General features: G+C 39.4%; 1 protein-coding gene across 1 annotated transcript; it reads left to right on the top strand.

Moving 5' to 3' along the window:
* Positions 1-452: 452 nt before the first annotated feature.
* LOC121457376 (interferon-induced very large GTPase 1-like) lies at positions 453-23,278 on the top strand. Its single transcript, XM_041666047.1, is given in 7 exon segments — positions 453-493; positions 1,721-2,672; positions 2,675-3,472; positions 3,474-7,425; positions 7,428-7,567; positions 7,570-9,008; positions 23,038-23,278. Coding segments are annotated over 7 exon segments (7,563 nt in total).
* The last annotated feature ends 4,213 nt before the right edge of the window (positions 23,279-27,491 follow it).

Genomic DNA, 27,491 nt, shown 5'->3' with positions numbered 1-27,491 from the left:
TGTCAATTCTAAAATTTGGAAGTTGCTTACAATGCACTTTCTGTTTACTTAGGTACTATTATATCCTTCTGGTGTTTTTACAGAGCTGAAGATATGTAGTTATAATTCTCCTTAGTTATGATAAAGGATAAATTATATATAAAACTTTAGACTCACACAAATAAGATATATGATAGAGAATTTTTCTTAATTTGCCTAATATAAATGGATAAAATATTGTAACTATAATTCTTGCTTATTAACTGTTTTGCATATATAATTTTATTAAGCTAAAGTTAAAATCTTTTTACTTAGACATAAAGGGGAGATGATATGGGATGTCCTTATGTATATGTGTTGCTTTTATTGGTTGATGAACAAAGCTGTTTAAGCCAATGGGTTAGCAGAGTAAAGCCAGATGGGAAACCAGAACAGAGATATATAGAGAAAGTAAGTTGAGTCAATGAGATGCCATGCAGCAGTCAAAAGAGAAAAATGACCTGGAACCTTGCCAGTAGGCCACACCTTCTTGGTGATACATTGATTAATGAAAATGGGTTGATTTAAGATATAAGAGCTAGTTAATAAGAAGCCTGAGTAATATGCCAGCAGTGATGTAATTAATATAGCTTCTGTGTGATTATTTGGGTGTGGACAGTGGGAAACTAACAAACAGTCTCTGCTTACATGGTGGTTTGAATGAGAACAGCAATAGGCTCATATCTATGAATGCTTAATTCCCAGTTGGTGGAATTCCTTGTGAAGGATTAGGAGGTATGGCTGAGTTGGAGGAGGTATGTCACTAGAGGTGGGCTTTAAGGTTTCAAAAGATTCAAGACATTCCCAGTCTCTCTCTTTTTTTCTTTCTCTCTCTTTTTCTCTATCTCTTTCTAATCTCTCCCTCCATTCCCTCAATTTCCCTTCCTCCACTTTCTCCAATCTCTCTGTCTTTCTGTTTCTCTGTCTCTCTGTCTTTGTCTTCCTTTAGCTCTCTCTCACACACACAGACATACTAACCCTTTTGCTTTCCATCTGTATTGTTCTTGTGTTTCAAAATGTGAGCTATCAGTTACTGCTCTAGTACCATGCCTACCTGACTGTTGCCGAGCCCCCTAACATGATGATCATAGACTCTAACCATCTAAAATCATAAGCTCCAAATTAAACAAATTCATTTACAAGTTGCCTTAGTCACAATGTTTTATTTCAATAGAAAATACTCTAAAACAGTAAACTATGACAAAATGAAAAATTAGAAGTAAGCAACCAGTAAAGTAGAAATTTATTTATGACAGCAGGTCAAATTAATACTACATAACTTACAATGTATTCAGGGAGATTTCATTGGAAATAGTAAACATACGTTTCACAGAAACAAATATAGAAAAGTTAATTAGCATATAGAAATTGCTCTTGTTGTAAGATAAAAAATTGGTTGTCACCTAATTATGTATTAAAATTTAATTATTAACATAATGGTTCTGATGTTGAGTCAATGTAGGAGGAAATGGATAAAACAAGTCTACTACATTAAAGTTCTTAATGATAGCTAGATACATAAATTATATTCAGTAAACAGAAAATAATACAGCAAAGATTTTAAATGAATGTAAATAAGACAATTAGATGAAGGCATCAAAAACTTTGGAGACTAGTCTCCTAAGAACACTTACATATTGGATAATGGGATAAGATTTCTTACAGTTGGGACACAGAATAAATAAATATCTATTTTTCACAGAGTAATTGAAACAGCAAAGTACTTCCCTCATAAGCCCCAGCCTAGAAGGCAAGATATCCAGGAGATGCTGACAGAAGTGGGGTTGTCTGTTGACTACTGGCTGCCTAAGCTTCAGGAAGACCTGGGTGTGACCTGTGCCCAGGCCTTACAACACTTAGAAGAACAAGAGCTCCAGAAGCTGAAGTCCCAGACACAATACACATGGGAAGAAAAGGCTCTGGAGAAGTTGCTTGACCTCTCACAGCCAAACAGTGTTGCAGAGTTCCAGGAGACTCTTGGGGAGATGATAAGGAACAGGCAGCAGCAGGCAGAAAAGGCACTGCAGGAACTGAGGGCCTTGCAGTCAGAAGGGAAACACAGACAGGAAAAGGAAGTGAAGAGGAAAGAAGCAGAGCTGAGGCAAGCAATGGAGATCCCAGAAGAGCGCTGGCCAGGGCATGAAGTACCCCTCAAAAATATCACTGAAACAATGGAGAAACATCTTTGTCACATAAAAGCGACAATGATAAAAAGTCAAAACTTCTCAGAGAGAGATCTGTTAAGATTCACATCCGGTGGACTGGTCCTGCAGGGAATTTATAAGACCAGCCACCAAAAGGACTTGGCAACAAGGAGAGAAGAACTACTCAGGGTCCCCAAGGAACTGTTCTTCTTTGGGTCTGAGCAAGGAAAACGGATGGAAACAAAAGAATTCACATCTTCTAAAGAAGAATCCCTGTTCACTGAAACTGTGGAGAAGTTTGGTTTCCAGTTCACACTTTTAGCCAAGGGTGGAGGCTGGGGATTTAATTTGGAAGGTGGAATGGATACAGTCAAGCATTTAGAATCCAAAGACATCCAGCAATCACATTCTAAGCACACTTTTTTCTGCTCATCAATGTTCAAATACAACCCACTAGTCTCCTTCCACTTTTGCAAAGATCAGCTTCAGCTCTCCACTGCTGCTCTCAAGGAAAGGAACTGAAAATCATTGAAGAACAACTGGAACACACTGATGGACCAGACAGATTCCTTGTAGTTAGGAACAGGACAGACAATTTCTTCAACAGATTTGGCTCTCATGCTAATCAAGGCCCTCTGCACCTTGGGGGAATCTACTGGTGGAAGGCCTTTTCAGATGGTTTCAAAAGTGACCAGCTGGATCTTGTGAAGCAGCAGACAGAAGAGGCCTTGGATAGTTACATAAGAGAGAGCTACAATGGCTTCGGAGTTGAAGTTGGGGGAGGGATGACAACATCAGACATACAATCAGCAAGATCCTATAAAAATTCAGCTGATGAACAGCTCCAAATCAAAATCCAATTGTCTGTGGCCCAGATAGGTGGACCACCAGAAGCAAATGGAATTGTTCAGTGGACAACTGGCCTTCTTGCTAGCAACAAAACCTGGCGTGTCATTGACCAAGTACTTCAGCTGGTACCCATTTGGGACATTATCCTATCAAACCACAGAAACAATTTTAAGGACCCCTTTCTGGTGGCTAACTGTCTGGCAGAAAACTATACTGCTCTGACAGGTCTTGCTGCCCACATCCAGCCTGGAGAACATATGCCAAGTACCATAAAGGAAGCAGGACTTTTCCTGAATGATGTGAAATCCTGGGAGGTGTCAGATCCTGAAAAACAGCTTAACTGCCTGATGTATTTTATGCAAACATTGGCTCACAAAACAAAATGTTATGATGTTTGGATTAATACATGCCTCACAAATTGTAATCTACAAAATTTTCTTATAAACACTGTCAACTTTTGCAAAAAAATCTTCCACTAAAAAAAATCAATTTATTAAATCTCAATTCCGCAGCCTTCTAGAACCTCATGTACACAAAGTGAAAAAATTTCCTCAGGTGAAGTTGATCATGCTGTGGATCAACCAGACAGAGTCAGAGGAACACCAAATCAAAATCACTGAATTGTCTGAATTCTTGAAAAATTTAAAAGAAATCAAAATGTCTCTCACAGAAGCAACCATGACCTCCGAGTCCCCCAAAATAATGGAAGAGGCTCAAAGAAAGGCTACAGGTGATGTCACCACAGTTCTTGGGGACTTCTTGAACTATCTCAGAGAAGCAGAGCAGCCAGACACGCAGCTGCTACTACTCTCCATTGCAGCTGGTGCAGGCTATCAGCTGGAAAGCAATGTTTTCCAGCCTCTCCTGGGGTGCGCTGAGTTAAATTTTCTCCTGGAAGAAATACAATCTGTCCAAAACAGATATCAGGAGCTAAAAACTATCTGCACTGACAGTGCACAGGCATTCTTAGTTCTCAAAGCTCTGAAAGCCACAGTTGGAATCTCACCCATTTCTCCAGAAGAAAAAGCACAACGCTTGACATTAACAAGGCAGCATATGGAACACTTTCTTTGTACTAAAGTTGCACACCTCCTCACAAAATTTGGAACCAATCATGATTGGGAGAATCTAGAGAATAATTTGAGATTACTCATTGATGGGAACTGTGAAGATACCATATCTTCTTTGCAAATGGATGAAGTAAAAAAGCAATTGCAAAGTCTCCTGAATAAAAAGGAAGAAACTTATGAACAACAAAATGATGATAACAATAAAAAAGAGGTAATAGAAAAAGGACCTTTTCTAGATTTACTCCAATGTCTGGGTCTAGAACATCACTACCCAAAAAGGATGAGCAGAGCTGACTTCCATCTGATCTATAAGACTTCTGTGTACAACACACAGCCAAGATCTGAACAGGAACTTCCTTTCTATTTCCTACAAAAGCTATTGATGCTAGATTATGGGTTCAGATATCTTGTCTTCAAAAATGATGGAAATGCAGATGCCCAAGACTCTGTTGGTCCCTCCAACCAGAAAAATGATGTTATTGATCCATACGAAGAGCAGCTGATTGATGACAGTAATGAAGTCACTAATATTTCACCCACTGAGTCCCGGCCCCACATTCACCCAATGGACATCCAGATGGCCATTTTTCACTGTGCAGATGATCTGGCCAGACAATACATTTTGTCCAAACTTTCCATTTGTCAGTTTGCACTCCCCCTTGTGGTACCAGTTCCCAACACATCTCAGATGGAATTCTCTCTTTGGTCTCTCAGACAAATCAGGAAAAGTTGGAAAGAGTCAAGTAAATCAGCACAGGACAAGAGCTACAGTCACAGGAATCAGCAGATGTGCTGTGTCTCTACCCCCATAGTGTCCTTCATTAGAGTTGGAAATTACTTCTATGCTTCCAAATCTCAGATCATGAACTCTCTCCTTAATAGACATAAACACGATGTGTTTTTTCACAGGCACTGCAGAGGAAGCAGCAAATATTGTCTCCTGATGGAGGGAGTGGTGGAGATCTCCTGGTTCTGTCCTGGGGGTCAAGGTGAGGACACATTTGATAAGTGTGTGACCTTCACCAATCTTCATGGAGATGCCAAGGACCATAGGCAACAACTCAGCTTCCTGCAGGATGTCTCTTCCCTCATTGTGATCCTCATGTCAGCTTCTAATAACAATAAAGAAAACCAAAACCTTGTCAGAAACCTGTGGCAGTCATCAAAACCTGTGATCTGCCTGATAGATGACAAAGAATAAATCATGACTAATTATTCAGACAGAAGGGTGAGGATTGGCATTAGGAATAGAAATGAAGCAGAATTAACAGAAGAACTCACGACTGCCATTGAACATTTACTAGAAGTCTCTGGCACTGCTCTCAGTATAGAAGACTGTTCACAGATGGCTCAGAAACAAGGATTCATGATTAATGAAGATCAAAGAGCATTGAAGGAGGCCAAAGAAAAAGCACAGACAAATAGGAAACTCCTAGAGCAATCCAAGGTATCTCAGATTAAAGAAAACTTGCTCCCCCTTTAGGGACAACTGTGGCACCATTGGTGTAAGAAAGACAAAGAACTCTATCATCTGCAAGAAAAAGGGCATCGGAGCATTGAACAACACAAGAGTGACATTCAGAAAGAAAAACAAAAAATATGACGGCAGCAGTTTGAAAAGGCCTTCCCTCTCAATGATTTCATGCAATCTGTCCTACACATTCTCAAAGAAGAGTCAGAAAATGATCTCAAATTCTACTTCTTATACTGGTTAAGTGTGGTTTTGGAAAATCTAACTATAGAACACTTGGAAATTTTACATGGAAAACAACAATATTTGTGGTCACAAATACAGGCAGAAAAACAGAAAGCACAGAAGAGCAGGTCCCTGAAACTCTGGCAGAAGCAAATAGAAGCCATTTCTACCAAGATTCTTAACTGTACTTTAGGAATTGCGCACCTTCTCCGAGAAGTTGGCCAGATCTATGAAGCTCTGGAAGAAATTTCTTCCTCTAGAGACAGCCTTTTTCTCTGCCTCCCCCAGATTGCTGCAGATTTGATGGTAGCTGGGGTTTCCATTGAGCTGATGGATGGAGATGCTTCATATGTGCCTCTAAAGTGGGTGGCAGCTGTTTTGGACAAGATCTCAGAGAAAGTGGGAGACAAAAGACTGTTTGTTCTCTCTGTCCTTGGCCTACAGAGCTCAGGAAAATCCACCCTACTGAATTCACTGTTTGGGCTGCAGTTCACAGCCGGTGCAGGCAGGTGCACCAAGGGGGCCTACATGCAGCTCCTGAAGGTGGAAAAGACATTCACAGAAGAACTTGGCTTTGATTTTGTGCTTGTTGTAGACACAGAAGGACTTTGGGCTCCAGAACTCAACAACAAATCCAGGAATTGGGACAATAAGTTAGCAACATTCGTCATTGGCCTTGCAAACTTGACTCTGATCAATATTTTCGGGGAGAATCCTTCAGAGATGCAGGATATCCTGCAAATTGTTGTCCAGGCCTTTCTGAGAATGAAACAAGTGAAAATCTCCCCCAGTTGCATCTTTGTTCATCAGAATGTGGGAGACATTACAGCTAAAGACCAAACTGTGGAAGGATGAAGGAGACTGGAGCAGAGACTGGATGAGATGACCGCATTAGCTGCTGAACAGGAAGAGTGCTCAGACATAACCCGCTTCAGTGATGTAATTAAATTTGATGTCAATAGTCATGTCTACTACTTTGCTCACCTCTGGGATGGTAATCCCCCAATGGCCCCTCCCAATCCTCACTATAGCCACAACGTCCAGGAGTTGAAAACTGGGATTCTTAGGATTGCCCAGCGGGAATTTAGAGGAAGGATCTTGAAGATCTCAGATGTGAAATTCTGAGTTCAGGATTTGTGGAAAGCACTGGTCAGCGAGAACTTCATTTTCAGTTTCAGGAACACTCAAGAGGTCATAGTCATGAGCAAACTGGAAACCATTTATAGCAACTGGACCTGGGAGCTGAGGAATTATGTGCTGGAGTTACAGAATCAGCTGAACAATCAGATTCAGAATGGAAAAATCCCGACTCTCACAATGAATACACTAGAGGGTCCAGTGAGTACAAAATATGAAATCATCAAGCAAAAATTTGACAAGTATTTTCAAGAAGACCCAGATAGTGAAACATTGGTTCAATGGAAAGCAAATTTTGAAAATAAGTTATTAATGCTTAAAGATGCACTTATTTCAGACACCAGAAGGAAATGCAATGAACTCATCAGTCTTAAACAAAGCCAAGAAAGACTAGATAATCAAAAGTCACAATATGAAAAGGAACTGTTAGAGATGAGCCAAAAGTTGGCTTTGAGTGTGAACGGTAAAGAATTAAGTGATGAAGAGTTATGTGAGAAATTCAATGAAGTTTGGACAGTTGGATCTACAATGTGTCTTCTACTGTACCCCTTGTCACAGAGCCTGACATTGATTCAGAAGCTGAAAACATTTTCCTACTGTGTTTCAGAAAGGACAAAAATATTACAGAAAGACTAAAGAAAAAAATGGAGAAATGTTTGACATCATTTATGACAGGCATGTCCAAATGAAAACAAGATATTATATAATTTCAAAAAGTTTAGAACCTTGCCACAAAGAGTCAATTAATGCAACTACCAACAACATTTATTTAAGATTTGATGATATAATTAAAAACATTTGGAAGCAAAAGCATGATTACAGTCAGCATGATTTTCATAAAATACCGATGATAATAGAAAATGAACTGAAATCTGTTTCCCCTATGGAAAACTACACATTTACCAGAGACTACACCATTGACTTATCCTTGTGCTTATTCCAAAGGGCATCTAAGAGTTTCAAAGAAATTTATGATGCATTTAAAAGAGCAAATGATCCTGTGAACTATCTGGAGAGCAAGAAAGACAATTTCTTCATGAGTTTTAAGATCTCCTGTCAAGGTGCCACATCCATTATATCCTTTATGGACTTCCTGTGGCTCGAGCTCACTCCTGCTATCTCTGCCACTATATGGGAAATGATGGGTCCTAAAGTAGCTGGGGACATGATAGTCACTTGCCCTGCATTCAGTGGAAACAAGGCTAACCTGGAGAAACATGTTCTCATTTCTCTGGCAGAAAAAGAAAACTTTGATAACTATTGGCAGTACATTCATCATCCAGAATCCTTTTTCAGGGATTACATTAGAGACCACATTAGAAGATACTGTTCAGAAAAAGAAAGTGAAAAAATAAAGACTTTTTTAAAAATAAGTCTAGAAGACATAAAGAATGCCATCCTCTCTGCCATTCATAAGACCACAGAAGTAGCAAATGAAAGCAGCCCTGCTTCTCGCTGGTTGGATTTGTTCTGTGATCACCTAGGGAGCAACCTGATCTTTCCAAGAAGAGACCTCATAAGCATCGAGCACCAGGAGATAAAGGACACTGAGTTTCTCAAAGAAGCCATGAGTGCAGCTTTGGATCCTGCACTAAGGAAAGTCGAAGAGGACTGCTCAAGTAAGCCCATAGATGAAATGGTTCCTGACATTGAGAAAATTCTCTGTGAACATCTCTGTGGCTGCTGGAAGCAGTGTCCTTTTTGTAAAGCAATTTGTACCAACACCATTCCCGAACATGATGGACACCACAGTGTGCCATTCCACCGTCCTCAGGCTGTCAATGGATGGCATTATCATAAAACAGATTACTTTATCATTAACTGCTGTACTACTTCTGTAGCAAGTGATTGTTCATTTATTTTAAATGACCTCCAGAGGTTCCCATATAAGAAATATCGAGCAGCAGGAGGTGATTTTGCCACATGGAGCATCACCCCAGACTCATCTGCCCAGCCATATTGGAAATGGTTTGTCTGTCACTTCAGATCAGAGTTAGAAGAGAAGTATGGGAAAAAATTTACAGACTTAGGTACTATTCCAGATTCATGGACCAGAATCACAAAGGAAGAAGTACTTGATGACTTGAATAATTAGTAATTGCCACAAACAGAACACTAGCACTGCCCCACACATTTCACATTAGCCTAGGATACCTAATAGCAATTTAGTTATCATCTTCAAGGTTCTACCTTTAAAATGAAATAAGTTAATATTTTAATATTTGAAGATTTTCTTTAAAAAAACCTTTTTCTTCTTTGATTTCTTCTGCTTAAACATAATGTGCTAAACATGAGAATGTATGATAAAATCAGTAACCATTCAAAAGCCTCTTTCATACTTGATTATATATAATATGCATTTAAATGTTTAGTGACTCAGAAAAAGTTGTCTTATTAGAAGGAGATGCTAGTAATTTTGGCTGTGACAGATTCCTTTAGAATAACTGAGTGGGAAACTCAGCCAGCAAATACATCTGGGGAAATGCTACAATCTGCCTTAAATTAGTTTAAATAAATGTTTTCATCCATTCCAGTTATCAGAAAACCTTTCTGATTTTCATTGTATCAACCTTCATTAATTATTAAGGATGCCAAAGTAGAGCAATTTAAATAGCCTCTGTTCTGGGAGAAAAAGGCATATTTGCTCAAAATAAAGTCATGGATTCAGAAAGGATTTTCACACAAATAAGGGGAAAATAAAAAAAAAGTACCTAATTTTTCATATTATATTATTACTCTTTTTCCATTATATCTTTGTGTATTTCTGTTCATCATTGAAAAACAAATACAAATCACTAAATTGAAACCTGTAGTACATAGCTACAAACTCTATAACCTGTAACAGTGACATGCCTGCAAGTTATACAGCTGCAATAGTATCACAAATGTTGTAGGATTAAGCAAATACTTCATGATTAAGTTTAAGACCCTTTTCATTAGAGGATCCATATTTGACACTAATAAGAACAGCCCAAGAATCTGTTATTAGATAGGCCATAGGCCTATTGGAATACCTATTACCATTATTGTGATAAAGTAACATGACAATAAAATGATTGCTATTCACATAGATCAGTGCTTTGCTCAACCTGTCTCAGAGAAGCTTCTTATAGTACAAGGGAATTAACAGAGACCTACAAGTGGACAATGTGCAGAGAGAGAGAGACCTAAGAGCATTCAGTCCTAAATGGCACATGTTCATCAAATCTTTCTCATTGAGACTCAGAGCTATGCTAAAGAGGAGGCCGAGAGATTGTAAAATCTAGAGCTGAAACATAACTCCAAGAAAGAGTACCTGATAAACTTAACAGGGCTGATGCTCATGTGAACTCACAGAGACTGTAGCTGTACACAAGATCTGTTCAGCTTCAAGCCTGACATGTTCCTAGCCCGGAGAGAGAAACTGGACACAGTATCCCAAGCAAAACTAAGAAGCTGTCTACTAAAGAAAACCAACCTACAAATCACAATCCCAGAGAATTCAGACAACAATGAGACGCCTAAGAGAGACTTACATAGATCTAATCTACATGGGAAGCAGAAAAAGACAAGATCTCCTAAGTAAATTGGGAACATAGGGACCATGGGAGAGGGTTGAAGGGAAGGGGAGAGGCAGGGAGGGGAACAGAGAAAAATGTAGAGCTCAACAAAAATCAATTAATATAAAAAAAAGAAGCTGTCTGCAACTGATACTTACTGTTCAAAGAAAATCACTTTTCTCCCTTGGAGTCCCACTGGGTGTATTACCTCCACTGCAGGCAGGCTCCATACCCAGAAGCATTTGATGAACACCAAACAAACTCAATGATATTTATGTGAACTTTTTGTCTTGTTTTGTTTTATGTGGGCATTTTTTGTCTTTTGGGGTTTTTACTTGTTTATATTGCTTTTCATTTGTTGTAGTATTTTTAGAGGTGTTTTCATGTATTATTTTTGTTGTTTTATTTTATTTGCTACTGTGTGTATTTTTTTGAAAGATACAAAAGAAAATGACAAAGCTTTATACATATGAAGTTGATAAGGACCTGGAAGGAGCTGAAGAAGAAAAAAATCATAAGCAGAATATAGTATTTGAAAACTTTCAATTAAATAAAAATAAAATAAACATGAAAATTAAAACCTGGTGCTGTATATGGATATGAGAAAGAATTATCCTGGAATTACACTTTGGTGATCACATAACAAAGGGTTATGAGGTTTAACAGTGATTGCCAATTTGACAGACTCTAGAACCACCTAGGAGATATGACTCCAGGGACACATCAGTGAAAGAGGTTTTTAGAGTAGATTAATCTATACCTATGAGATATGATAATGATTAGATTAATGGAGGTGGGAAGTACTGCTCTAACTGGGAGCACAGTTTCCTGGGCTGCAGTCCTAGATGCAAAAAGAGGAGAAAGTTACCTGGCCACAGAGCATTTACAGCTCTTTATTTGTTGACTAGAGATATAGAAAGACTATCTGGCTCAAGTTCTTGCCTCTGTAATTAATTCCCTCTTGTCTGAAATCAAACCATGAACCGTAACTCTTCTTCTTTCTCTCTGAATTCATCTCCTTTTTTCCTTCCTTTCTTTCTTTTTATTATTTTTTGAAGCTCTTATCTAGACAACTGAGTTTGGGAAGATTGTAATTCTAGGCGTAGGTATCTGGTCTTAACCTTTGTTGGATTATTTTTCATTATATTTGAGTGTGTGTGTGTGTGTGTATTTGCTTGCTTGTTTTTGTTTGTTTTTACATCCTGATCACAGATTTACTCCTTTCCCTACTCCCAGCCCCCCACCTTCTATCTCCCTACCATATCCATTCCTCCTTTATTTCTATGCAGAAAAAGGAAGTTTTCCCATAGATATGAAACAGCCATGGTATACGAAGTTGTAGTGAGACTAGGCACCTTCTCTTCTTTTATGGCTGGATAAGGCAACCTGATTGGAAGAAAGGATCCCAAAAGCAATTTGAATTCCAGAGTTCTACATCTCTGGATCCCAACTGTCCCAGCTATGTTAGTTCATATAATCACTTTCCCTACTGTACTAAGAAAACATTGTTTTCTTATAATTATCCACATTGTCTAGTTCTTTCACTCTTTCTGCCTTCTCTTCTGCAAGGATCCCAGAGCCTCAGAAGGTGTAGTCAGGGTATAGATATCCCAATTAAGGCTGGGAACTCCATAGTCTCTTATTCTCTGAGGTTTGAAAAGTTGTGAGTCATTTGATTAATTTTTGGCTAATGTAAAAGGAGATCCTCTGATGAGATTTGAGACATGCACCAACTTATGTATATAATGGTAACTCACTAGAAGTAAATTTAATGCTATATCCATTTAGCAGAACAGTGGGTGTAAGTTTGCCTCTAAAACTCATGACTTGTTAAGCTACAGGTTCTAGAAATGGTACCAGGTCTCAGAATCCTATTTTAAAAAGGCCTAAAATTGGATAAGAAAGTGGTTAATTACTCATATTATATTCTTCTCACTGAAGCACCAGAAGACATATGCCTTTGGGTTTCCATGGCTGTGAGGGGACACCATAACTACAGCAACTCTGATAAAAGAAAACATTTAACTAGGGCTGATTTACAATTCAGAGGTTTTGCCCATTATTTTTATGGTAGGAAGTATGGTGGCATGTAGGCAGTCATGGTGCTGGAGAGGATGCTGAGAGTTCTACATCTGGATCAGTAGGCAACAGGAAGAGACAGTGACACCAGTCCTGGCTTCAGCTTCTGATATCACAAGGCCCACAGCCAGTGATACACTTCCTCCAACAAGACACCTATACCAACAAGGTCCCATTTCCAGTAATGCCATATGAGTCTCTGGGGGCCATTTTCATTCAAATCACTATATGCTACCAACTGGCTCCAGGAGACCTGTAGTCATATCACAATGAAAAACACATTTATAGTCCAATTTCAAAAGTTCCATCATCTATAACAATTTTTAAAAGTCCAGAGTCTCTTCTGTGACTCTTGGAAATCTCTTAATTGTAATCGCATATAAAATCAAATGCAAAAAGCAAGTCACGTACTTGCAACACATAATGACACAGACTATATATTACTATTCTAAAATAGAAGAAAGGGAGCATAATGAGAAAATACTAGATCAAATCAAGACCAAAAACAAGGTGGGAAAACACTAAACTGCATCTCCATGTCTGATGTCAAAATACCCTTCAGAACTCCAACTCCTTTCAGTTTTGTTGACTGCAGCACACTTCTCTCTCTTGGGTCTTACCACCCTGCCATCAGCTCTCCTTTACAGGTGCACCATGGCTCTGCTTCTCCAATGTTTTGGAGTTGCCAAGGCAATCAAGGTTTCACTTTCACAGCTTCACACAATAGCCTCTCTAGGCCTCCATGCAGGGATACCCTTGACATACACATAACCTAAGTGGTTTTTCTCAGCTGTGGAGAGATATTACATAAACCCTATCTTGTATCCTTGACGCAGAAGACAAAACTACAAATTATGCTGGTTCTGGGGTAGAACACAACATCCTCAATCAATTACTACTTCACCAGCTTTCGGTTTCGATGGTTTCCTTATTACATAAGCTTGGATGTCATTCAAACCACTACAACGTATCTTCCTAGGAGGTCAGCCAGGTATTTAATGTAAATTACAAGGTTCTCAGATAGCTAGGATTGATGAGTATGTTTTGTTTGGAGCAAATGAAGCATTTACTGAATATATAAGGAGCTGATGATGTCCTGAGTGAATGTGTGCTGTTGACATGGCGCTACTATGTCAGGGACCCTAATAACTCAGACTCTTCTGTTGCTGAGGCAAAGCATTCTGTAACATGAGGGCCTTCTTGTTGGGGTTTCTGTCCTGCCCAGTTCCCACAACCAGTAAGCCCCAAAGAAAAATCACACAGAGGGCTACATAAGTTATAAAACTGATTGGCCCATTAGCTCAGGCTTCTTATTAGCTCTTATAACTCATATTAACCCATTATTCTTATCCCTATCTATGTTAGCCACATGTCTTGGTACCTTTTTCAGTGAGACAGGTCACATTCTGCTTCTTTGGTGGTCTGGGCAGGACTGAGGAAAGAGCTTCCTTCTTCCCAGAATGCTTCTGTTCTCATTGCCCCACCTCTACTTCCTGTTTTGTTTTCCCACCTATACTTCCTACCTGGCTATCAGCATTTAATTAAAATATAATTGACAGAATATAGAACTGTCCAACACCAGCTTTCCTCTGGTTTGAGTGCAAATTTTACAGTGTCTACAGAAATTATCAACCTGAGTGCCCTCTACCTGAGTGACTGAAGCTTGAGACTGCTCCCCTACAAAGAATTCCTACAAAGTAGCTAAACCTGCATCCTCCTTCAGATGTGTAAAATAAACTTGATGTGTTTCTGGGATGCTATTGGTGCCTTCTGTGAAAGTGTTCGTAGCCTATCTGATCTCAGCTTTACTGTATGTGTGTCTGTTTGTCTGTCCTTTCTTCATTCTAAGATCACCCTAGTTAAGTTAATACCTGAAGCCATGCAGATCACAGAATCCAGTATCATGTTTAGGAACTTTTAGCACTGTGAAAGCTAGCCAGTATCAATGAAGCTTCAAAGCAAGTGCCATCTTGATCTACCCATGTTCTAAGACTCAAGTATGCAGTGTCATCAGCAATAAGATCTTATTTTGAAGTTCTACATTGGAAACAGGAGAATTGGCCACAGCACATAAGAGGTGTTCTATAAGACCACCTAATAGCCAGCACCTCCAAAACAGTAATGCAGTTTTCCAACTGTGCATTTATTTGTCAGCCCATAGTGTCTAGAAGGAGAATGTGTGCACATTTATATAACTCTTCTAAAATATGTGTACATATATGTTTCTTAGAGCTTCTACGGTAGTTGGTTTATTAATGATATTCATAAATGAAACTATCTCAATGATTGTGCATACTATTTCACTAATCAAAAATTTCAGTTTGCCTTGCAAAATAATACTAGAAAACAAAATAAAATGCCTTTTAACCCATTCCTCTACTGAATTTAAAAACATCCTTGAATGAAAGAAAGGATAGTCTTGTACATACTGAGATACTTAGATATTAGTTGTGAAGGATAAAAATAGAAAGACTAGCAGTTAGTAGTAGAGTGCCACTGGGGAAAGGGAATAAAAAGTAAATAGAAAGAGGAAAAATAAACTGAGATTAGAAATAACAGACAGAGTTCCAGCTAAAGTTAGGACTGGAAGAAAAAGAAGTAAGGAAATGCACCCTAAAAATCCAAAACTTAAAGCACAATCCTTTCTAAACCCGTGTCATATGTGTCCTGTGGAATAGCCTATTATCAAAAAGAGGGGTGATGTATAGGCAAGAGAATAGGGTAAGAGAAATCTAATCCAACAAAACAAAATTAGCTATTAAATAGTAGAAGCATAAAAGTCAGAGAAAATTGAGCAGGTGTGCAGAGTTTAACTCTATGCAGTCACTCATCTGGATACAAACTCACAGTCTATCTCTAGATAATCACTTTCCTAAATAGGAACTTCAGAAGTATCCACACTATCACTCATTTTAGGCACAGGTTCAGGCCTTGTCTATGGTGTCTTGTTTCTCTTTCTTAGGCTATTTGTTTTGTTGTGTGTCTTCATTACCTTTCTATTACCATCATAAGCATCAAAACTAATAAAATTTGGTGAACAGTTCAGTTTTGGTTGCAGATTTCAGATTTTAATGTTTTCTTCATCCTTGCTGCCAACTCTACACACATACACTACTCTTTACTTGGAGTAAAGCAGTCTCTGCTTGAGGTTCAACCTTCTGGAACAGACTCTGGCCTCTCTCCTTTATTTTGCATTCTAACACGTTTTCATGATGTCTTTACTACTGAAATCAGTGTTTTCTTTCCTCACCCATATCATTGGATAACTTGTCTCCAACTATCCCTAGATTTTGCCTATACATTTTAGCATTACATGACTAGTATTATTTACCATCAGTCCAATCCAATGAATCATTATCAGTTAATTTTTTAAAGACAGATGTCCATGTCAAGATTTTTGGTATTATATGAATACTTAGAAGTATATTTCTACTAGCATGTGTTGAAAAAGCCTATCATTTTTCAATGACATTGCCTTTTATGCCAAATGTTAATTGATTCTATTCATGTGACCCTATTATGTACCATTCATCCTTTGCAATTCTATTAATAGTAAATACCAATGATTGGTTTAAGCAGAGACTGTCAGTTGACACAAGAGTCCAGTTTCTTTAGATTTTAATACTGCACTCAATGCCAGAAATAGTACAGAGGACTTCTAAGATTTCAGCATTGATTTGGCTGCTAAAGCTTAGACCAAGAACCAGGGTCTCTGCCTCTCCAGAATGCATATGAGCATGGTTGAACTACCCAGCTGCTGTCACATGAGCCAGTCTAACAAGTTCCCTTTCATAATATGCATATACATACAATGTATGGATACCTGCCTAGTACAAAAGAAATTTAACAATATAAAGCAGTAAGACTCCAGTAATTTACATCTTTACCCTGCCTTTTAAAAATTTTGTGGTTTTATTCATGCAAATGTTATATTATTTATGTTTAAAGTATAAACTCATGTAAATACTACTGTGCTTTTAATTTCATATCACACAATTGACTGATATTAAAGGAAATTTTTTCTCATTTCTGATTCATGAAGCATGATTTTCTTCATTCATCTAGCTCCTTCCTCCTAAAAGCTACTAAGATATCTTGTTCTCTTGCCCCTATTGTTATTCTCTCAAGAGTCAATAAAATTGGATTTTTAATTTCTTTATGTAAAATTAGTTACTTATAAACTAGACTCTATTCCATGGTGACACAACACACAATATAAAGAGGAATAACACAAAACTTTTCCCAATAAGAAGGAGAACATGGATTGTTATTGTGCTGAGAGTAAATTCAGCCTCTGACCCCATATAAATAACCTGTCTGTGCTGTAACTGACATTCAGCAGCCTCGCCTCCTTCAGGAAGGATCACACTCTCCCTGCACTTCTGTCTGGAGCAGCCACCTGGCCTCAAGGAGACAAGTAAGTGGAAGAGTAGGTGGGAAGCAGGGTGAAAGAATAAGTACAAAAGAAAATAAATGGAATAGACATTGAAAAGTGGAAATTGATAGAAAAGGTAAGGGAGCCAATACAATTAAGGCATGCTGAAGCCAAAAGCATTGTTTAGCACTGAATCTAAAGTTCATCTTTATGCTCCACTGAAAATGGGGACAAAGTCAACCCCGAGGCAAACAGATATTACTATCTCCAATTTCCATCTTCAACAGTTAGTGATAGGAACGGCTTTTATGTCACCCAGGGGGAAATAGAACAACTTCTCACTGAGCAGTCTTCGTCTTCAATCATAGATGTTCTTGTTTTCTTACAAGGTTTAATTGGACGTCAGACCTTTACCTCTTGAACCCAGAAGCTGTATTTTCTTTCCAGACAAACACATTACTTTTTCACAAGTGACCATAGGTAAGCTGAAGTGAAGCAGGAAGACACATGTGCTTCTCTTTACACATTAGCATACATGCAAAAGAGATGAGTCAATAAAAGGTAGGGAAAATAACTGAGATGGAAGGCAAAGGAGTATAAGGCAAACCTGCTGTAAAATCTAGCCCTTTGGAGGAGGGGAAAAGAGAGAACTATCCCAAAATCTTCCTCATATTCACAAAGCTTGCAAACATTAAAAAAAGACATCATAAACAAGGTAGTGATAGTTCATGCCTTTAATCCCAGCACTTGGGAGGTAGAGGCTGTTGGGTCTGTATGAGTTCAAAGCCAGCATGGTCTATAAGAGCTAGTTCCAGGACAGCTATGGCTGTTACACAGAAAAACTCTGTCTTTTTTTTTTTTTAATTGAGAAAAGGAGAAAAAAAAACAAGTTTCCACCTCCTCCCAGCCTCCCATTTCCCTCCCCCTCCTCCCTCCCTACGCCCCCTCCTCCCACCCTTCTCCCCCTCCCCCCACTCCTTTCCCCCTCCCTCTCCAGTCCAAAGAGCAGTCAGGGTTTTCTGCCCTGTGGTAAGACCTAGGACCTCCCACCTCCGTCCATATCTAGGAAGGTGAACATCCAAACTGGCTGGGCTCCCACAAAGCCATCACATTACGTAGGATCAAACCCCTGTGCCATTGTCCTTTGCGTCTCATCAGCCCTCATTGTTCGCCATGTTCAGAGAGTCCAGTTTTATCCCATGCTTTTTCAGTCACAGTCCAGCTGGTCTTGGTGAGCTCTCAATAGGTCAGCTCCACTGTCTCAGTGGGTGGGTGCATCCCTCGTGGTCCCGACTTCTTTGCTCATGTTCTCCCTCCTTCTGCTCCTCATTGGGACTTTGGGAGCTCAGTCCAGTGCTCCAGTGTGGGTCTCTGTCTCTATCTCCATCCATCACCAGATGAAGGTTCTATGATGATATGCAAGATATTCGTCAGTATTGCTCAAGGATAGGGTCATTTCAGGTTCCCTATTCTCAACTGCCCAAGGAACTAACTGGGGACCTCAGCTTGGGCACCTGGGAGCCCCTCTAGGGTCAGGTCTCTTGCCAACCCTAAAGTGGTTCCCTTAACTAAGAATTGTGGTTCCGTGCTCCCCTGTCCAACCTTCCTTTATCCCAATCCTCCTGCTTTCCCAAGGCCCGACCTCCTTCCCTTCTAACTTTTCTCTCCCCATCTCCCCTTACCCCCAACCCACCCCACCCCAAGATCCCAATTTTCTCCCCGGCAATTTTGTCTACTTCCCTTAGCCAAGAGGATAACTATATGTTTTTCCTTGGGTTCCCCTTCTTACTTAGCTTCTTTAGATTCACCTATTGTAGACTCCGTGACCCTTATTTATGGCTAGAAGAAACTTATGAGTGAGTATATCCCATGTTCATCTTTTTGGGTCTGGGATACCTCACTCAGGATAGTGTTTTCTATTTCCATCCATTTGCATGCAAAATTCGAGAAGTCATTGTTTTTTACCGCTGAGTAGTATTCTAATGTGTAGATATTCCATACTTTCTTCATCCATTCTTCCATTGAAGGGCATCTAGGTTGTTTCCAGGTTCTGGCTATTACAAATAATACTGCTATGAACATAGTTGAACAAATGCTTTTGTCATATGATAGGGCATTTCTTGGGTATATTCCCAAGAGTGGTATTGCTGGGTCCAGGGGTAGGTTGATCCCGAATTTCCTAAGAAACCGAAACACTGACTTCCATAGTCAGATAGCATCCAGGAGATGTTAGAGAAAGAAAATTAGCTAAAGTTGTCAGACTTAATATTTGACTTTTAACAGATAAACAGATAAATAATTCCAACAATCCTTTATGAGACAATGAACAGGAATTTTGATGGGCTATATCTAGCCTGTCTGGAATAAAAATGGGGAGGAGCAGACATAGGTCTCATCTAAGCATTATACTGAAGTGTGATTCTTTATATGACATTTTATTACTTTAAATCACATAATAAGGGAGGTCATTCTATATGAATAATTCTTTGCATTAAGAACTTAACCAAAGGTTTTAATATGAACCCAGAGATCCAAAGTAACAAAGATCATGGCTTGTATAACAGTTAAAGACATGTATGGTAGTAAAATTAGAGAGGAGATTTGCTCCACATGGCCATAATTGGAAGAACAAATGGAGCCAGTGGTCCCTAATTCATCTTCAGGTTATTGGTATGAAAGTTTTAGATTCGAATAGAAAGTCAAAAGTATGCATAGTTAAGCAACCCTAGTCTAGTTATACTTCTGCATATCATGTATCCATGAATATCTCAACTATTAGAAGGAAGTCACTACTGCAAAGTGGTCCAATAAATTGTTAAATTGTTCATCTGTTCTTCCATCTCATATAATGAAGTCCAGTCCTTATGAAAAGATCTCATCTAAGAGATGTATTGTTGATCCATTTAGGTTTTCCTCTCCTGGGATTTAATATCCATTTAAAAGGAAATGTTAAGGACAATCACTTACCTCTGTGCCTTCAGCCAAATACAGACCAGGCACACAATGAAGACAGAGATGTCAGGCTTTCATCTTGCTTTAGTTACTGTGGACAAAAGTGAAGAGTCAACGTTTTTACACAAGTGCTCCATCAACTGGTGAACAGGAGTCAAACAGATGAGCTAGCTCATGAAGGGCTTTCCAGACTGAAGCCCTTAATAGACATCTTGGTTACCTCTGTCTAGATTAGCAAATATGAGTAAAGCTTCCATTCAGTCGCTATTCAGATGTTTGTGTTAACTTAAGCTTTCAATATTTGTGTGAAATTACAAGGAATAAGATGTCTTCATTCCATAATAAATGTACCATTTGGAAAGCTTAAACTATCTTCATTAATGATGTTAACTTATTTGAATTCACATGACACCCTCCACTTCATCAAAAGTATTGTGTATGGCAAGAAATGTAGATAGTGATCAATTTAATAATGGTGATATAACATGAGTGCATTCATTTGCATTTTCTAAACAACAAATTACGTTTAAAAATCATTTATAAACCTATAAATAATCTGTAAGCCTTCTAGGTGAAGAGCTTGTTAGACCAAGTCTTTGACCAAGACTTTTACTGTATTGTTCATTTTCATGTTTTTGGTTTTTAAGGTTGACATGTGTATTAGATGTTATATATTTTCTCCAAGATTATAGATTATATGTTAGTTAGTCTTCAATTACTGTGAAAAGACACCATGATTTGACAACATTTATTACAAAAATCATTTCTTTGAGTCACAAAATTTCAGAGATTTTGTTCATTTTTATAATGATAAGAGAATATGCCAGCATGCAGGAAGACATAATAGCTAAGAATTCTATATCTGGATCAATAGGCAGCAGGAGGACAGAGACAAGGGGACTTCCTTCAGCCTTTGAAAGCCCAAATCTTATCCCAGTGACAAACTTCCTCTAACAAGGCCATAACTAATACACTCAGTTCATGCCATAACCTGGTGGTAAAGTATTCAGTTCTATATTGGACATTTTCTCATTTTCTTTCTTTTTTAAGATTTATTTTTTTATGTACACAATGCACATGCTTGCTTTTTTTGTTCCACACATCCCTGCCATCCCCAGGCCTGTCCTATTGTCTGCGAGGTCCTTGTCCCAGGAACTGTTTTTGCTCCTGCACTGAGGATATCCACCCAGAGGGGTGAGTGTGCACCACCCGGCTGGAGGGGAGTGCAGGGCACCTCCAGCTCCTGCTGCAGGGGCTTCTTGGTTCCAAATGACCTTCCACTCCCCCCAAGTTTGCCCTTTTGTCTGCGGGGTCCTTGGACCTCCAAGAGTCCTGTCCCTGTGCTGAAAACAACCATACAGACTGGTCCTTGGCTCAGGAACAGTTCCTGCTCCTGCACTGAGGAGATCCACCCAGAGTCAGTCACAGCATAGATTGGACTAAAACACCAAGACTCTCCTGGCTGCATTTGAAGGAAGACACTGAGCCTATAGTTTGTGATCCTAGAGAAGCTAAATAAGAAGGTGACCCCCCCCCCCAAAAAAAAAACATATAGTTATCCTCCTGGATATTGAAAGTAGACTAGATCACTGGGCAAAAGTTGGGAGCAGGGGGGTGAGGGTGGGTTGGGCAGAAGGGGAGATGGGGAGAGAGAAGGGAGAAGGGGAGGACTGGGGAGAGCTTGGGGGAATAGGATGGTTGATATGGAGGAAGGGTTGATATGGGAGAAGGGAAGAAGATATCTTAACTAATGGAGCCATTTTTGGGTTGGCAAGAATCTTGGCTCTAGAGGGGTTCCCAGGTGTCCAAGGGGATTTCCCTAACTAGGTCCATGGGCAGCAGAGGAGAGGGAGCCTGAACTGGCCTTCTCCCATAGCCACACTGATGAATATTTTGCATATCACCATAGAACATTCATCTGGCGAGGGATGGAGACTGAGACAGAGACCCACATTGGAGCATTGGATTGAGCTCCCAAAACCCAGATGAAAAGCAGAAGGAGGGAGAACATGAGCAAGGAAGTCAGGACCATGCTGGGTGCATCTACCCACAGAGATGGTGGGACTAATCTAATGGGAGCTTACCAAGGCCAGCTGGACTGGGACTGAATAAGCATGTGATCAAACCGGACTCTCTGAATGTGGCTGACAATGATGACGGACTGAGAAGCCAATGATAATGACACCGGATTTTGACTCTACTGCATGTACTGGCTATTTGGGAGCCTAGTCTGTTTGGATGCAGACTTGGATGGAGGGGGGGCTTTGGACTTCCCACAAGGCAGGGCACCCTGACTTCTCTTATGTCTGGAGGATGAGGGGGAGGGGGAGTGAGGAGTGGGGAAGGATTTGGGAGGATGGGAGGAGGTGGCAATTTTAAAATAATTAATTACTTAATTAATTTAAATAAAAAAAAGGCCATAACTAATACATTCAGTCCATGCCATAACCTGGTAGTAAAGTATTCAGATCTATAGTGGACATTCTCTTTCTTTTTTAAAAAAGATTTATGTAGGGATAAGTCCCGCCCCATGTTGGGCGCCAAAATGTAACAGCGTAAACGAATGCAGACAGATTGTAAAAAAATATATATCTATAGCTTTAATGTAGAAATAGACTTACAGAACCACCGTTCCCATGGAGACCAGGAAAGCAGAAGCTAAGGCTGGGAGCACGCTCGCCAAATTTATAGGCAGACATTAGCCCGAGGCGAACACGCCCCCCATGTATTCCCGCATGCCAGAAGAGGGCACCAGATCGCATTACAGATGGCTGTGAGCCACTATGTGGTTGCTGGAGATTGAACTCAGGACCTCTTGAAGAGCAGCCAGTGGCTCTTAACCTCTAAACCATCTCTCCAGCCCCCCTTATCTTTCTTTTTTATTTTATGTTTAAAGCAATTTTTATTTACATAACAATCCAAGTTCCCTCTCCCTACTTTTATCCCACTCCCTCACTTCCCTCCCACACCACTATCCATCCATTCTTCAGAGACGGTGAGGCTTTCCATGGGGAGTCAAGAAATTCTGTCATCTCACTTAAGGCAGGGCGAAGGCCCTCCTCTCGTCTTTATTCTCTCTGCACTCCTGGTATTTGCTGGAATCCTGGTTGTGTGAGTTTCTCATTTTTCCAATTATTAAACTAAATCTATTGTGTTGAGCTGGTCTGGTTAATTCTAGCTTATCCATCTACCACGCCCATCACTTGGTGTCGAATGTGAAGCTTTTGGAGCCCTTTAAGGCTCTAGAGATGCCACATTATCGGTGCCACACTGTGCCTCGGGGATTCGGGCGCTTCCCTGTTCACTCGCCAGTGCTTCCCACCAGAGACAAGTGGCTGCTGCCTGCAGTGTGGGTTATCGGCCCAGCGCACCCAGCACCCGCTTCCCAGCGACTGCGCTGCTATCTTCCCAGTACCTGAGCTACCGCAGGCTGCTTGGCTGTAGTTAAGTAACCCACACAGCGCCTCTGGATTTGAGTCTATATATTTCAGGATTTTTTTTTCCGGTTCTGAATCGTCTGCTACGTGGATTCAGGTGCACCCTGCCACCTACTGGCAGGCAACGGTCATTACAGGTAAGATTTCTTTTGATAAAAATACCTGCAGGTCTGTCGGACAATATAACCATTCAAGGCTTTCAAAGCCTTTTCACTTACACTATGGGTGAGATTTTACAAGATGCTCATGATATTCCCCTTGCTTGGTTATTTCTGGGGCTTACCATTTTTCTCATGTTTGGCAGTTTATTTACAGAAACCCTGTCTCGAAAAATCAAAAAAAACAAAAAACAAAAAACAAAAACAAAAAAACATAATATGCTTTGACAATAGAAAAACGATGCAATCTTTACAGACTGAATCCAGCATTCTTAGAAAAGAGGTTGAAAACTTAAGGAAGGGCATGACCGTCTTGAATGATAAGTTTCAGTCAATTGAGGTAATTTCAAAAACAATTCAGACTGACAACAACCTCCTCAAGGAAGAGTTTGGAGTTCTCAAGGAGGAGACTAGATCTTTGTCTAATATGAGTTGGTCAACTGAGCAAAATTTAGAAAAGATACAGTCTAATATTAAAGAGAGATTCACTGCTGTGGAGGAAGAAATGGCTGATTTGGCTAATAAAATCCAGTCTGTGACTGTAGGAACTGAAACATTATTTGAGAGGATTCAAACTGCTGAATGTATTAATCAGACTTTATAAAAGAGGTATGATAGATTAATTGACAGAATTTCCATAGAAGAAGGCACACTGCATGCCATGAGGATTATATCCAAGGATGAGAATTTATCTCTAATGGACAGACTTCATACCTTTGAATCCTCAATGAAGGCATTAGAGCATAATACTGGACAGGAGATTCAGGCCTTGCAGAAGTCAATGGTAAACAGATTTGAAAAGATTGAGTAAATTATAGACTCTGATGAACAGGAGCAAAAGGAAGAAAGGCAAAATTTAATTCCTTCAGTAAGTAAAACTCTCCAGAATAGTTTCCCCAGAGTTCTAACTTCCTTTCCAGTAACAACATCAGAAAAGGTAGCTGGCTCCAAAAACCCTAAGGTCATCAAGTAACATACATGGGAGCCCGTACGTTTGAGTGATCTGAAAGAAATTAAATAAGCGATTGTGAATTATGGACTACATTTGTCCTTTGTTAGAGAAATGGTCAAAACCTGGGCTCTCAGTAACAAGGCCACATCTCACAATTGGGCTCAATTAACCTCCGCTGTCCTAGAGAGCAGACCTCAATGGCATTGGAGATGCCTTTTCAAAGAAGAGGCTAGACTTTTACAACAGCAGAAAAGAGCAAAAGAAACTGAGATTTCCCTAGATCAAATTCTAGGTGACGGACTTTACTCTGATCCTCAGGACTAAGCTCTTTATGATGACCACATCTTATCCATATGTGCTACAGCAGCTTTAAAGGCTTGGGACAGGGTGCAGGACCCAGGACAGAGAGTGGAATCATATCTCAGGGTTAAACAGGGTCAGAGAGAACACTTTAGTGACTTTTTACAAAGACTAACTAAGGCTGTACAAATAAGGATAACTGACAAAGAAGCCAGACATATAATAATTGAATCTGTAGCTTATGAGAATGCCAATGTAGAGTGCAAAAGGATCCTGGGGCCTTTAAAGATCAGTTTAGTGCCCTTGGAAGAATGGGTCTTGCATACAATGAATGTTGATACATTTGACTATGGCAAAGAAGCATGGGTAGGAGAAGCAATTTCCAATGGTAAGAGAAGGCATCAAGATATCAAATTTTTTAATTATGGTAAAATGGGACATATGAAAAGGTATTGTAGACAATGGATTTCCAGGAATAATGCCTCTTCTAGGAATAACAAAAACAGGAGGACTCAGCCTTCAAGTTTATGCAGGATATGTAGAAAAGGCAGGCATTGGACAAATGAATGTAGATCAACAAGAGATAGACAAGACAACCCATTACCATTGGGAAACACATGGGGGCCTCTCACAGGCCCCCATGGCAAATGTGGCCCAGTCATTTCTGGTTACTGTAGAGAACTTGTCTCATCAGGAAAATTAGAAAGCCCCATGCCTGCTGTTAAAAGCAATAATGGCCTGAAGGATGAGTTAAATGTGGAGAATAAGTCAAGAAATCTGGTAGGACAGAGGAAACGTAAATTCTGGCAGACTTCTATAAATGAACAAAGACCATAGTTAAGAGTGTGTATAAATGGCATTTTTATTGAAGGCTTACTGGACACAGGTGTGGATGTAAGTATCATTACTCCAGAATCTTGGCATCCAAATTGGCCTCTTCAGGAGGTAGGTATTCAGTTCCTGGGAATTGGAACCCTATCTCGGGTAAGACAAAGCACAAGATGGGTTGAACGCATAGGGCCAGAAGGGCAAATAGGAAAAACTAAGGCCATATAGCCAATATTGCAGTGAATTTATGGGGTCGTGACCTCTTGCAGCAATGGAATATTCAGATTAACATTCCTGCTGCTTCTAGAGCCTATATTTCTGAGGAACATATTAAAAGATATTAAAGACGGTGGACACTGGCCATTCAGATTATGCAAGAACACAAAGCAATTGATGATCCTTCAGAGGTACCAACAGCCCTGCCTCTAAAATGGTTGACTGAGAAACCAATATGGATCAAGCAATGGCCTTGAGCTGAGGAAAAGTTACAGACTTTTGAACAGCTGGTATAAGAGCTATTAGATGCTCGACATATAGAAGAATCTACCAGCCCTTGGAATTCCCCTGTATTTGTTGCTAAGAAAAAATCTGGTAAATGGAGAATGGTGACAGATCTTAGGGCTATCAACAAGGTTATTTAACCTATGGATGCTCTGCAATCTGGAATTCCTCTGCCCTCTCTGTTACCAAAGGGATGGCCTCTCATAGTTATTGATTTAAAGGATTGTTTCTTCACAATACCTTTACAAGAAAAAGATAGAGAAAAGTTTGCCTTCACAGTGCCTACTTATAATAACTCTCAGCCTACTAGGAGGTACCAGTGGACTGTCCTCCCATAAGGTATGTTAAATAGCCCCACCTTGTGTCAATATTTTGTAAGTAAACCATTGGAAATAATATGCAAGCAATTTCCTAAGTCTAAAATTTACCATTACATGGATGATATTTTGTTATCTGATTCAAACATAGATACCTTAGAGAGACTGTTTGAAGAAGTAAATGTAGTTTTACCTAAATGGGGATTGCAGGTTGCTCCTGAAAAAAATACAGAGAGGAGATTCTATCAATTATCTAGGTTAAAAATAGGTTTACAAAAAAAATAAAACACAAAAAGCACAAATTAGGAGAGATCAGTTACAGACTCTTAATGACTTTCAAAGATTGTTAGGAGACATATCCAGCCTATGACCGGCTCTTGGGAAAACACCTGATTTAATAATTCATTTAAACAAAACGTTGGATGGTGATAAAGACTTAAACAGTCCCAGTGAATTAACAGCTGAAGCAGAAAAGGAACTGACAATGGTTGAAGAAACATTACAGGAGGCACATGTGAATGGGGTGAATCCAAAGTTTAGTTGTAATTCTAGTCATATTGCCTTCCAGAATTTCTCCTACAGGAATCTTAATGCACAGAGATGATATTATCTTAGAATGGATTTTTTTAACCATATAAACCAAGTAAAAAATTAAATATTATGTGGAAAATGTCTCTGAATTAATTATAAAAGGTAAATTGAGACTTCATCAACTAGCAGGCATAGACCCAGCAGAAATTATAGTGCCATTCACTACTGATGAGATAAAAAAGTTGTGGGAAGACAATGAACAATGGCAAAGAGCTTTTGCTATTTTTGGGGGGAGAAATTAATAACAACTATCCCAAAAGCAATAGGCTTAACTTTATAAAGAGAACTTCTTGGATTCTTCCTTGAATCATCTGTGATGCTCTGATAACTGGAGCCTGTACATTTTATACTGATGCTAATAAATCAGGGAAGGCAGGTTACAAATCAGAAGAATTGAATAAGGTGGGGCAAAGTCCTTATGATTCTGTCCAGAAGGCAGAACTATATGCCATTCTTATGGTGCTAAGGGATTTTAAAGAACCTCTTAATGTATTTACTGACTCACAATATACAGAGTTATCTTGCATATTGAAACTGCTGAATTTATA

This window comes from Microtus oregoni, unplaced genomic scaffold (genome assembly GCF_018167655.1).
Source record: "Microtus oregoni isolate MIOR12 unplaced genomic scaffold, Mior012 000016F_ref0000370, whole genome shotgun sequence".
In the NCBI taxonomy this organism is placed as follows: Eukaryota; Metazoa; Chordata; class Mammalia; order Rodentia; family Cricetidae; genus Microtus; species Microtus oregoni.
Note: the sequence above shows the minus strand (reverse complement) of the source record. Positions and strands in the feature narration are given on the sequence as shown.